Consider the following 12,696-nt stretch of genomic DNA (forward strand, 5'->3'; position numbering starts at 1 on the left):
TAAAGAATATTTAGGAGGAAATATAACTGATATTAAATATTAATTTATTCAAATATAAATAAATAAAATAAATATAAATTGTTCAGCTCCTCTCCCTTATTATTTAGTTTCGCTCTTTTGTTAAAGTAATGTCAGATTGTATCTGATGACAGTAAGTTTTCCTTTTTTTCAACATAGTGAAAACTTGTATAATCATGAAATTTGAAAACGGCTAAATCCTTTGCTATTTATTTTAATTCAAATCCAGCATATTATTATATATATTCGGAACTCAAACTATTCATCTTCATCTAAACCTTCAATTAGAATCCACAATGCAAACCTCTTGGCACTAGAACCACGTTTCATGTTTATTCAACTGAGCCTGCGTCTTGAAAAAGTGTTGAAGTTTGGGGGTTTTCTGGTGAGAATCCACGTTCTGACATCACCTTGGCCCTGACAGCGATTGGCTGTTGGAAGGCAAAGGAGAGTTTATAGCCAGCAAGAGCAAGTGAATGAGTGAGTGAGAGAGCAGAGGAAATACTCAATCTGTGCCACTCACTGCCTGAGCTGCCTCCTCACTCCAGCACGACAGAGGGTAAGACTGAACAGGACGACCTCATTACCTTAAAATCAGACACTGTACGTTTCACATCTCTGAACTCAGCTCTGAATTTTCCATGTAAATGTGGATGTTATTGCAATGTGTAGCATGGGTATGTGATTTAACACTGGCTTTTCATTAAGCTAGTACCTCAGATTTAGATTCTCTCCATATGCTAAACTTGTTAACCTATAAATAAGTTCTTCATATCATGCACACAAACTAGAAGATTATACTTCTTATTTTCTGTCTCTGTACACCATAAGCAACTGTTTGTTTTCTCATTCAAGATAACCTGACTGACATGTTATTTCGTATTTGCAAATCTTCCTAGAATATACAGATTTCTTCATAAATTATACCTAGTTCGTACTTAGTATATCTTTTCAATATACCAGGATATCAATATGTCAGGTTTTGAAATGTGAATATCCTATAGCTCTAAAATCAGTACAGAAAATATGCAGTACTAGAAAAATGCATACTTTTGGTAGTTTATCATGGCGATTTAATTACTACAATAAAAACTTGTAATTAAATTCTCAAAACTATCCTTTAAGAATGTTTGAATTGTTGTCTGGGTCAGTCGTGGTCACTATAGAGGTCTTGACTTTTTGGTGACTCACAAAGTAAATAAAATAAGATTTATGTAGGCAGCCAATTTTTACCTACATGAATCACTTAGCTTTATTATTATTATTATTATTATTCCTGCCATGTTTCGTCTAGTTATTTTTACTGTTTGTTATAAGAAGTTTATGTAATCAAAACTCTTTCTAAAGGTCTATGTATTTAAATTTTTAGTTCTTCAAAATATTGTAAGTATTCCAACCTCTTTCATAAAGCTGCAAAGCAATTATCATCCTGTTTGTGTATGGGCTTGATCATGCATGGAAAGGTTCAAAGCATTATTCACAGCAGTGAATGCTTCTTAAAAAAGTGGGCCCCCTCCAGGGGCAAAATGTCTTTATTCCCATGTGGCCATTAAGAAATTTTCCTAAGATAGAGAGGATTGTAAGGAATTGTGTAGGCATCAAAATCAAAAGACTCACTCTGTCACACAAATGCAGTGTAACTTTGGGTCAAGACAGGCCTCAAGCCTTACTCTGTGTGATGCCTTTTTTAGTGTCAGATACTCAGTAAAGATGCAATAAATCTTGGGTAATGATGACATAATACATAGTTTGCCTGCAAGATATAATATATGACATAGGTTTTATATATTTGAAATATGTCTTTTCAAAGTGTGTTTATGGGGGAATTGCCACCGCCATCATATATTATTTCCAAAGCTGTGACTGTGTATGAGAAAATGCTAACAGTTAAACATGTACGTAAATGCAGTGGGGTGAATGTTAGCAGGCTTTCAGCTAAGTTGTTCAATCTCTATTGTGTTAGAATTTTTAAATAGAAGGAAAATCAAAATAGGATAGGTTGTCACTGTCTCCTTTTACTGATGAGGAATCTATGTGGAACGATAGCTCTTTGCAATGGTCACAAACCCCAAAACTGTTCAGGAACAACTCTCACTTTGAGAGTTGCATCTTTAGTGGTTCTGTAGAATTGAAGTCTCCACCTATGCCTGTCACTCCGATCCTGGAGAACCCGTGATCCGTCCCAGTATAGTCTCACACACTAGCAGATAGAAAGTTTAAATGGAGTTGGGAAATAACTTAATTTGAGGAAATTTGTACCCTGATATTCCAAGATGAAAGTTTGAGGAACTCTTATGAAGTTATCCTTAGGGGCATCACTGTTGGGAGTTACATGCTATAAGAATGGAATTCCAGACATCATGGATCCTTTCTTTCCCTCCCTCTCTCTCTCTGCGTGTGTGTGTGCGCACGCGCGCGCACACACACACACACACACACACACACACACACACACACACACACACACACACACTCGTAGGAAAATGACTCTTATTTTTCATTTTACACATAAGTTTTTAATGCAAAACCTGTAGATAATCTGGAAACTGATTGTAGGTCATTGGCATAAAAGCAATCATTTAAATGTATTTGATATTTGCTTAGTTTTAAACTATAAACAGAGTATATAACTATACCAACAATTCAATTCACTTCACTGACTCTCCTGTGTCAATGATATAAAGAGGCCTCCTCACTCCTATGTGAAAGACTCAAAGTATCCAAAGTCCTTTGCTATGACGAAATGTTCTTCCAATGACAAATCACAGCAAATAGGTTAAAACCAAATATGAAACTTAAGATTATTCAAACAGATGGGTGAAGTCAGTCTTACACTACTTAAATGGAAGGGATAATTTGAAGACAGACAGGAATTTGGTTTTAATTAGTCAAAATGATAATTAGTTCGAAATGAAAACAAATGAAATACTTCATCTTTGAGGATAAGCAAATAAATTATGCTCTTAGTTTTAATACTTATTAACCTTACCACTTCATTAATTACAGGAGCAATTACCAAAATGAAGACTGCTTTAATTTTGCTCAGCATTTTGGGAATAGCCTGTGCTTTCTCAGTAAGTTCTACATGAAAAACCTACAACTATTTTCATTTGTACCTTTTTCTGTAGAAGGATATGTAATAATCCAGTGTTCTTTTAAACAGATGAAAAATTTGCATCGAAGAGTCAAGATAGAGGATTCTGAAGAAAATGGGGTAATTAATTTTAGCCTACCTCCTTAGCCTGATTATACTTACTCTAGATGTATTGCATATTAAATATGAATGTATCATTTATTTTGTCGATGCAGGTCTTTAAGTACAGGCCACGGTATTATCTTTACAAGCATGCCTACTTTTATCCTCCTCTAAAGCGATTCCCAGTGCAGGTAAGTATAATAATTAATTTTCCTTCTGTTTAATTTCCATTATAATTTAAAGGGGTTCAAATTTAACTACAAAACGACTAAATTCACCCTCACCGAAATTCAACTAGAAAACTGTCTTTAAAAGCTTGTTTTTAATATAATAAAATAAATTTTATTTATAAGTTCTCTTTGAGAACAGAGAAAGGCACAGAGTAAAATCATTTGGGCCCAGTCTAGAATGATATAATAAAAACAAACACCTTGGCACACTGAGTTTAGATGTTTTAGCTAACTCATTGACAAAAGTGGACAGTTTTATCAGTTGTTGACAATAAAGAGTGAAAAGTTCACTAATTGTCATGTTATGGTTGATTCAGTATTGTCATCAGTTGTTTTACATTTGAATCCTCTGATTGGTAGAGAAAATAAATTGACTTCAGAAGCTATTATAATCTCTGATTGGTAGAGAAAATAAATTGACTTCAGAGGCCATTATAATCAATGGGAGTTGCTGAAGATTTTTGAACCTTTAACCTGTGTGGGTCACTAGATCAGTACATCATGCACTGGAGCATAATTATAATGAAAGTGTGTCCCAAGAACTGCAAAGGAAAGAGAGAAATTCATGAAGTGTACAAAAAAACTTGTGACAAAAACAAACCATCCCTAAAATTTGTAAACAAAAGGGAAAATAACTAAACCTAAAAATGAGAGTTTCCATTTTTACTGGGTTACCTGTGAAGAGTGCTTTTGAAAACTGGAGGGTGTGGTGTTGATTTTAAATATACAACAAACAAGAATTGCACTATTTTTAGTACTATACAGTTTGAGTTCAGGACACCAATTATGCACCATTTGACCCAGGACTCCTGAGACACTAAAAGCAGTCAGGATGCTGAAAACTATGCCTCAACACAGTGGCTTGGCACTGCCTCTTAGCATATGTTGGGTTAACCCATCTCTAACTCATACAATGATAGGAAATGATAATCTTCAAGTATTTCTAGCTCCATCATAATTATGGGGAATTTGCAAGGCCACAGAAATATGAGCATGAATGATAACAAGAGTTGTGGGTTTTCAGAATTGTCTCCTGTTCTTTGGTTCACCTCAGGCCCGTAAACAGTACTCATTTGAAAGTTTTCTTTGTCCTCTTTTTAAAACTAAATGGAAATTATAATAAATTAAGGTCTCTGACTAGCTCCTTCATTTTTCTGAAATATCAGATAGTTAGAGATATCCATTCCCATCCAGATATTTTTACACATATATATGTGTGGCCCAATTAAAATGTCCATAGTGAGACAATCTTAGGATAAATTAACATTTTTCAATATTGATAGACCTAAAGTTTATAGATCAAGTAGACCTTTAATATACATTCTTTGCACAAATTACATGCAGATAGGTCTATCTCAACTAATGCAGAATTTTAAGATAGCTATTTTAAAATAAAATTCAATAAAATATATCTCCCAGTCGAATTGTGTAACCTAGTATTTATTATTGATTCTCCTACTTCACAAAGTTTGATTTTTCTTCAGTGTATTGTTAGGTGTTTAATGCTCAAATAATGACCCCAAAATACATTAAGCTGCATTAGCTTTGAAATTCATCTTTTATTCAAAGAAACCTGTGTTTATATATAATCATTTCTAAAATACCAACGTGCAATGAAATATGCTATACGGATTGCAAAGCTATTGCAGCCTATTATAACCTATCTATCTGCTAGGTTATAGAAATGAAAGTATAAATAAGTTTAACATCCTAAGCTTTTTTAATGAGAAAATTATCTTTTTATGATTCAAATGATATTTGATTATTGTGTAAACTCTTAGAGAGCAAGAATTTAATCTTATACTTCTTGTATCAGACTCATCTTACTATGATACAAGAGTTGGGAGTTCTCAGAATTGTCTTCTATTTCAAACGCCTTTCATGTATCTATGTAGATATGTGAAAAACTTCTGGAAGAATCAATAGGACTTAGTGACAAGTTGGCAACACAGCATAACTGAGAGAAAGGGAAAAAAAGAAAATGCCAAGGTATCAAGGCATTCCACAGAGCTTTTCCATTGTTCTCATTACAGACACGAATTGAAGAGTGATGTGATTGAATCAGGGAGCAAACTGGAGAGGAAGGCACACATAAAATGATTAGCACATTCCCACCAAGACAAGTAGCCCTGATTGCGTAAATATGCTGACCTCTATATTTAATTTAACCAACAAATAGAAATAGTTTAAATATAATATTCTGCTTTAGTCACTCTCTGAGCTAGGGAAGGCACAACCACGAAGGTCATGGTTGGGAAAAAACAGCTCTGGTTATTCTTTTTTTTTTTTTTTTACCCAAGGTTATTCTTGGCTCAAGGGGGCAAGCATTCTCTTTCTTTGGGTGGATGATGTGGCTGGCTGAAGAACGAGGCCAGCAGGGACAACCCTGAGTGGGACTAGGACATAAGTGTTGTCTCACATCTGATTTCTAACTCAGAGGTTAGAGGTTTCACTGCAGCTATATTTTCTAAATGCAAGGTAGTACTTCACTGGGTCATCAGATTCAAAGTTAAAATTTGTAGGATAGGAGGTGACAGAATCTTCGGTTGAGTATCCTGGTGTATATCTAGTGCCATTAGGGTTAGTTGCAGAAAAGGAAGGAAAATTTAATTTGGGCTATTACTGGGAGGAAGATGAAGAATCTCCTCCACCTTCTTTAAGGTCCTGATAGTAAATGCTTAGATTCACATTGCCTTTCAAAAAGTAGCAAAGCACGTTAACTTATAATTATATTTTTATATACAGAATCCTTGGTTTAACTTATTCTCATTCAATACTGAGCTCTTTAGAAAGATGGTGCTCCATAAAATCTCCTAAATGAGTAAATGAACACATTTTTCTTTTCTATAACTTTTACCTTACACATATAAATTAATCTCATTTTCATTAGTTTAATTAAATTGAATGATACCAACAATTATGATGCAAATTTAACTTCTTTAAATCAAATTCTAATTTAAATCAGGAGAGCTCATTATTTAAAAGAATCATCCAGTAGCAACATTCATTTTAAAGTAAGCTGAATCGGGCCGGAATCGGTGGCTCAGCCTGTAATCCCGCGCCTTTGGGAGGCTGAGGTGAGTGGATTGCCTGAGCTCGCGGGTTCGAGACCCGCCTGGGCAGCGAGACCTCATCTCTACAATAAATCAAAAAATCAGCCGGGCGTGGTAGCGCAAGCCTGTAATTCCGGCTACTTGGAAGGCTGAGGCGGAAGGATCGCTGGAGCCCAGCAGGTCGTGGCTGTGGTGGCCGGGAGCGGCCGCTGCACTCCAGTCTGGGCGACAGAGTGAGACTCCAACTCAAAAAAATAAAAAAAATAAATAAAGTAAGCTGAATCATCATTTAATTTGTTTTATCGAGAAAAAAAAAAGACAGTGCATGTTATGCCTTAGCCCAAGACCTGCCTTATGTTGGCTGGAGAACTCACACCTTTTTTGGGCTTCTGATTCATTCTCCTTAAAATTAAAAAATTGAACCTGAGAATTCCCTCATTCTCTCAGGGTTAAACAATTCTGTGAGTCATTGCTCTGGGTTTTATACACACAGACTTCAACATATTGTCAATGCTTTGAAGGTTGACAAACAGGATATACCAATTTATATCTTGTTCATTATCAGATGCATCTTTTTCTCTGACTTCATTTTGTGTATATCCAGTGTGCCCTCCTGTCTTTCTCATATTGTATGAGACCTGTTATCAATCAAGATGGTAATGCTAGTTTGAGTAAATATTTGTATGTATTTTATCTTATTTCAATCAACAAGAAATAAATATTGTTGTTGAATATATGTATGTGTGTAAACATACATATGTATATATATATTGCATATATATGTGTGTGTGTGTGTATAGATATATATATATATTTTTTTTTAGAGCAGTAGTGACTCCTCTGAAGAAAATGAAGATGGTGATAGTTCTGATGAAGAGGAGGAAGAAGAGGTAAGGAATTTTGCAGTCTTTTCATAACAAATCAGAGAACACACACAAAAATAAGAAGTTTGTCTATTGTCATCTTACTCGGCAAATAGCCATTGCTACCTCACCAACTGCTCACTGTCTTTTATTTTGAAATGTTATTTAAATTAGTAGAATTATAGTTATCTATTTAAGTAGAATGTTGCTTAAATTAGAATAAACAAAAATGACCTGTTTAAAACACTATTGCAGTTTGGGGTTAAAGCAACCAATAAGTGATACATTTCTTCCACTTAAAATGACCACCATTTTAAGTGGAAATAGTATAAAATCTGATAAAAAGCAACAGAAAGTACTATTTATATTTCAATGGATAGAACATGATAGAAGACAAGTAAATAATAATTCAAAACTCAGTGCAATATTTGTTTTAAGGACAGAACTTAAAATATTCAATTTACTAAGTGGGTAGTAGGTATAAGTTTATTTACTCTACAGTATTACTTTGATTCATCCACCTGTCATAATCCACAGAGTAGAGTTATTCTTTCTAATAGGAATTTCATGTCTTTGGGGTAATAACACAATTTTTGTTGTTACAGAAACGCAAATACTCCAGATGTGTCAATATCTTCCTATATAGTTCTATAACTGAGTGTGTAGTTCATGGCTAAGATTCATCTACACATCTTGGAAACTGTGCTACCATGCTTATAACTGACATTCTTGCCTAAGGAAACATGACAGGATGCATCTTCTGAATAGTCAATTATAGCTATCCACTGGTTTGGAAGCTTCTAAATTCAGGCATTCTTAGGTGCTATTTCTGAATGAAAAATGACAGTCAGAAATGGATCATGTATAAACATCAGCTGTCTTAAAAACAAAATGGTGTGGGAATTTGAGAGGTGGCAAATCATTAGTTTGGGTTTTTTTTTTTAGACCATAAAGGTAACATTTCCCATATTATAATTCATACTAATAACCTGAAGGAAGGCCTTACAAGAATATCAAGCCAATACCAGGAAAAATGCCACCTACTAAATCCCATGATAGTTTGCCTGGAGGCCCACATAGCAATCTTACCCAAGAACTAAGCTAGGGTTATTCATTTAACTACAGTTGTGTGCTGTATGGTGATTGTAAAATTGCCTTACCAGCTAGATTTCCCAGCGAGATTGCCTACTTTCTAGAAGCGGCACTTCATTTGTTATGGTGGTGGTTGTGAATGAAGGAAGATTAGGACTCCTTGAGAGCTCTGATGGAGTCACACACACACACATTCATTTATGGAGGCCATTTTCCCTAAAAGCAAAATTTCGGAGTCAAAGGTATATAGATGTGCAACCCCAGTAGACACAACCAACTTTCCAAAGTAGGTGTACTGTAAAACTCCCATCAAGATATGGGGGTTCCAGTTGGTCCACATTCTCACCAGCACTTGTTTCTTTCCATCATTTTAGCCATTCTAGTGAGTTAAAATAAATTTTAAAGCACAAATTAGTGCTGTTTTTCTATTCAATGAGATATTTGAAGCCTAATACCCATTAACAGATGGACCTACATTTCTTTTAACTCATTTGCAACAGAACAACCTTAAATAAAGTATCTGGGGAAAGCAAGGGTGTTGTAGGAGAAAACACAGAAGTTGGGCTATTAGGCCTTTAGTCATGACCCTGCTACCAATGAACTGCCATCTGTTTGACCTCATATGAGTCATTTATCCCATTGGCCCTCAGATTCTTCACCTGTGAAATGAGGGTATAGGATCCAACTAGCATATTCTCCTACTCTAATGATCTTTCCAAAGATGCTAAAGCTAATTTCTTCTTCTCCTGAAATATTGAGTTTTTTGGAATAAAGCATAAACATGAAAAAAAAGTGTGGTGTTTGTGGGATTTGACACATTTAGCTTGGAGACACTTTTGAGGTGATCTGGTAGTACCAAGACCCTTCAGTTGAAACAGTGAAATCTTCAAATTTGATGAAACAAGCATGTTCTGCTTTAGTCACTTTGTTTTAATAAGGCAGCTAAACCTAGGTTTTGTTTGTCTTGATGTCTCAAAGTTATGCTGACATCAAAATCTCCTTAAAAAATATTGAAGTGAATTTGATTTTCCAGGACTTGTTTAAAGCAAATGCATTCTATATATATGAAGTCCTAACTTTTAATATTAGCTATGAATTCCATTAAGAGCTTAGCTCAATCAACAAACAATTGCCTAACAACATGGAATAAAGGCAAAAGAATGAGACATTGAAGATGATACTAGGCATTCATTTGAAGAGTATTAATGTTTTTAAACATCATGCAATAACATAGTACTAAGAATTTCTTGGAGTGTCCAGTTTCTCCTTTCTATAGTTGTGCATCAAATGCTGGAAACACAAATATTATTGAATTGATAAAATAGAAAGCAGAAATATCTAAAGCACACTAGAGTGCGGTAAGCAGGATTAACTAACTTTGAGTTGAGCTCTTAGAACAGAGGAGTGCAAATGGCATATAGGGAGGCAGAACTAACAGCTCTGGGTGAAGAGTCAGCAGAGGAATACGAAGTTTTTCCAAATAACAAAACTCCAACAGATAGTTCCAACACATCTTGAGCTATCTTCCAGCGAAAATAATTTTTCTTGCTATGGATATTTTCACCAGGAGACATCAAATGAAGAAGAAAACAATGAAGAGTCTAATGAAGAGGAAGAATCTGAGGCTGAGAACAGCACACTTTCTGCTACAACACTGGGCTATGGAGAGGAGACCACACCTGGGATAGGGTATACAGGATTAGCTGCAATCCAACTCCCCAAGAAGGTAACAGTGGCATTATTCCTCCAAAATGGAATTGTTACCATTAATAATTATGATAATGTTATATCTGTTTTCATTTCTTTACCAAAACCTAAGATGATCCCGACACTGTACATATTGTATTTTATTACATCATCACTAATGCACTTGAAAAGCAAGAGCAGATTCAATTTTCCTACTTACAAATAAGAAAAGATCTTTCTCAAGCAAGTTCTCTTCACCTGTTATCACACTGACTTTTTACATTGTCACAGAAGACTAAGGGCAAGAATCTAAGGATGGCTAAGAGGTTCTGGGAGAGAACATTGCTTTCCAGAGAAGAGAATTCCAAGACAGGGAAAGTGAGTAGCGAAGCTATAGGAAGAATCTCCAGAAAAAGCTTATGAGGCATTTTTCCCCCATCAAAACCTATGACAAAGGGACCTATTCTGCAGTTTTAAAGTCCCCCACCAATCCTTTTGTAAATTAAATTGGCTTCAATTTAAAAATGACACCCAGACCAAGGCCGTCAGTATAGAATATTGTGCTAGATGAGGTGATGACCTTAAATTTAAAAATGTTCAGACCTAGACTTGAATTATCTGAAACTTTCCCTTCCAGGCCGGGGATATAAGAAACAAAGCTACAAAAAAGAAGGAAAGTGATGAGGAAGAAGAGGAAGAGGAAGAAAATGAAGAAAACGAAGCCGAAGTGGATGAGAATGAGCAAGGCATCAACGGCACCAGCACCAACAGCACAGAGGTGGAAAATGGCAATGGCAGCAGCGGCGGAGACAATGGAGAGGAAGAAGAGGAAGAAAGTGTCACTGAAGCCAATGCAGAAGGAACCACAGCGACCGGAGGGCAGGGCAAGGATGGCTCTAAGACAACAACCTCTCCCAATGGAGGTTTTGAGCCTACAACCCCACCGCAGGATGTCTACGGAACTACCTCCCCTCCACTTGGGAAGACCACCACTGATGGATACGAGGGGGAGTATGAAGAAACAGGCACCAATGAATACGACAATGGATATGAAGTCTATGAAAATGAGAATGGGGAACCTCGTGGGGACAATTACCGAGCCTATGAGGATGAGTACAGCTACTACAAAGGGCATGGCTATGACAGCTATGATGGCCGAGATGACTACTATCCCCAGTGAAGGCCCAGTCTGGGGTGAACACATCGTCCTGGCATTGCATATGGCTGCCGTTTTCAAAGTTCAACTCAGGAAGGTGCAATTTAACAAATGTGCATATTGTAGTGTAGAACGGTGCTACTGTTCCACAGTGATTTTCTGTAACTGCTTCTGAGAGTAATGGGTTTCTTGTTGCTTTTCCTTGGTATGTTATGGACAGATCATTGTAAATCAGGGCCATTTATCAAGCGTACACTAATCCATGAGATCAAATTCCATTGAATGTTTTGCGGTTGTAGTTCTATAAATAGTACTTTTTAAAGAACAAGTTTGCACTATTGCTAACTGCAAGAGCATACTCTGTACAAGAAGTGCTTCTAAGAAGAAATTCATTGGCATTAATGATGCTGTATATAACTAATTTTAGTTTCTTAATCGCACTACCTATCCAACACTGTATATTAATAGGTTTATCATCCTCATGTATTTTTATGTGACCTGTATGTATATTCTAATCTATGAATTTTATCACAAATAAAAACGCAATCCTTCAAATGTGTTAGACATAAGAAAAGTGAGAAATTCAGAATGGAAAAAAGTGAAACAAATGGGGGACAATGCAGCTAATGCAGAAAAGGTTATTTCTACCAGGGTTTAACACTCAGGGGAAAGCGTAAACATTTTCTTTTGGATAAATCAACAGAGCTAAGATTTTGACATGCTTGTGGGGGCAGGGTCAGCCATATACCTCAGGGGAATGATGGTTTTATTAGAGTTGCCAGATATAACAAATATAAATATAGGATGCCCAGTAAATCTCAGATAAACCGTGAAGAATTTTTAGTATACGTATGCCCCAGACCATACTGGGTCTTTGGGAAATATTTGGGAAATACTTATATAAATAATGATTCACTGTTTATCTGATATTCAACTTAGAGTTTCCTGCATTTTATGTGGCAACTCTGCTTGAACTTGATTTGACTTTAGGTAGAGTAGGAAATGAAATGGTGCAGAAGAACTCATGTGTGTGTACACATGTGTGCATGTACACACACACACACACACAAAGGCTTATATACAAGATCTTAATAGCAATTTACACCTATAATATAAACATGAAAGCAATTTTAAAAGGGAGTGGTGAAGGAAAGCAGATAGTGGGAAGAAGCAAGAAGAGCAAAAATTCCTTTATTTTTTATGTATTCACTAATGAGATGATGTACTGAACATCTACTACAGAGCCAGACAACAACTAGACATTGAACTAATGAAAATGAAGAGCCCTGTCCTCGTGGTGACTTTAGCCTGATAGTTACCAGTTTTTTTGTTTTTCAAGGTTAGAAAAACTGTATTGAAAAGATGAAAATGGGTCAGGCTCAGTGGCTCAGCCTGTAATCCC

The 12,696-nt window shown here is 35.8% G+C and overlaps 1 protein-coding gene across 1 annotated transcript; it reads left to right on the top strand.

Annotated features, from left to right (window-relative positions):
- The first annotated feature begins 502 nt into the window (after positions 1–502).
- Positions 503–11,849, top strand: IBSP (integrin binding sialoprotein). Its single transcript, XM_008070598.1, has 7 exons — positions 503–577; positions 3,025–3,092; positions 3,182–3,232; positions 3,328–3,405; positions 7,322–7,387; positions 10,020–10,178; positions 10,776–11,849. The coding sequence occupies exons 2-7, from the start codon at positions 3,039–3,041 to the stop codon at positions 11,316–11,318; spliced, it is 951 nt and encodes a 316-aa protein (XP_008068789.1). The 5' UTR covers positions 503–577; positions 3,025–3,038; the 3' UTR covers positions 11,319–11,849.
- The last annotated feature ends 847 nt before the right edge of the window (positions 11,850–12,696 follow it).

The sequence above is a fragment of the Carlito syrichta genome, unplaced genomic scaffold (genome assembly GCF_000164805.1).
Source record: "Carlito syrichta isolate Samal-C Ts95f unplaced genomic scaffold, Tarsius_syrichta-2.0.1 Scaffold313819, whole genome shotgun sequence".
Classification (NCBI taxonomy): Eukaryota; Metazoa; Chordata; class Mammalia; order Primates; family Tarsiidae; genus Carlito; species Carlito syrichta.

Bases quoted from the DNA above. Each gene is read 5' to 3' on its own strand.
- IBSP (XM_008070598.1), top strand. From the start codon at position 3,039: ATGAAGACTGCTTTAATTTTGCTCAGCATTTTGGGAATAGCCTGTGCT. The intron at 7,388-10,019 runs GTAAGGAATTTT...TATTTTCACCAG, and splicing joins ATGAAGAGGAGGAAGAAGAG to GAGACATCAAATGAAGAAGA. The intron at 10,179-10,775 runs GTAACAGTGGCA...TTTCCCTTCCAG, and splicing joins CAATCCAACTCCCCAAGAAG to GCCGGGGATATAAGAAACAA.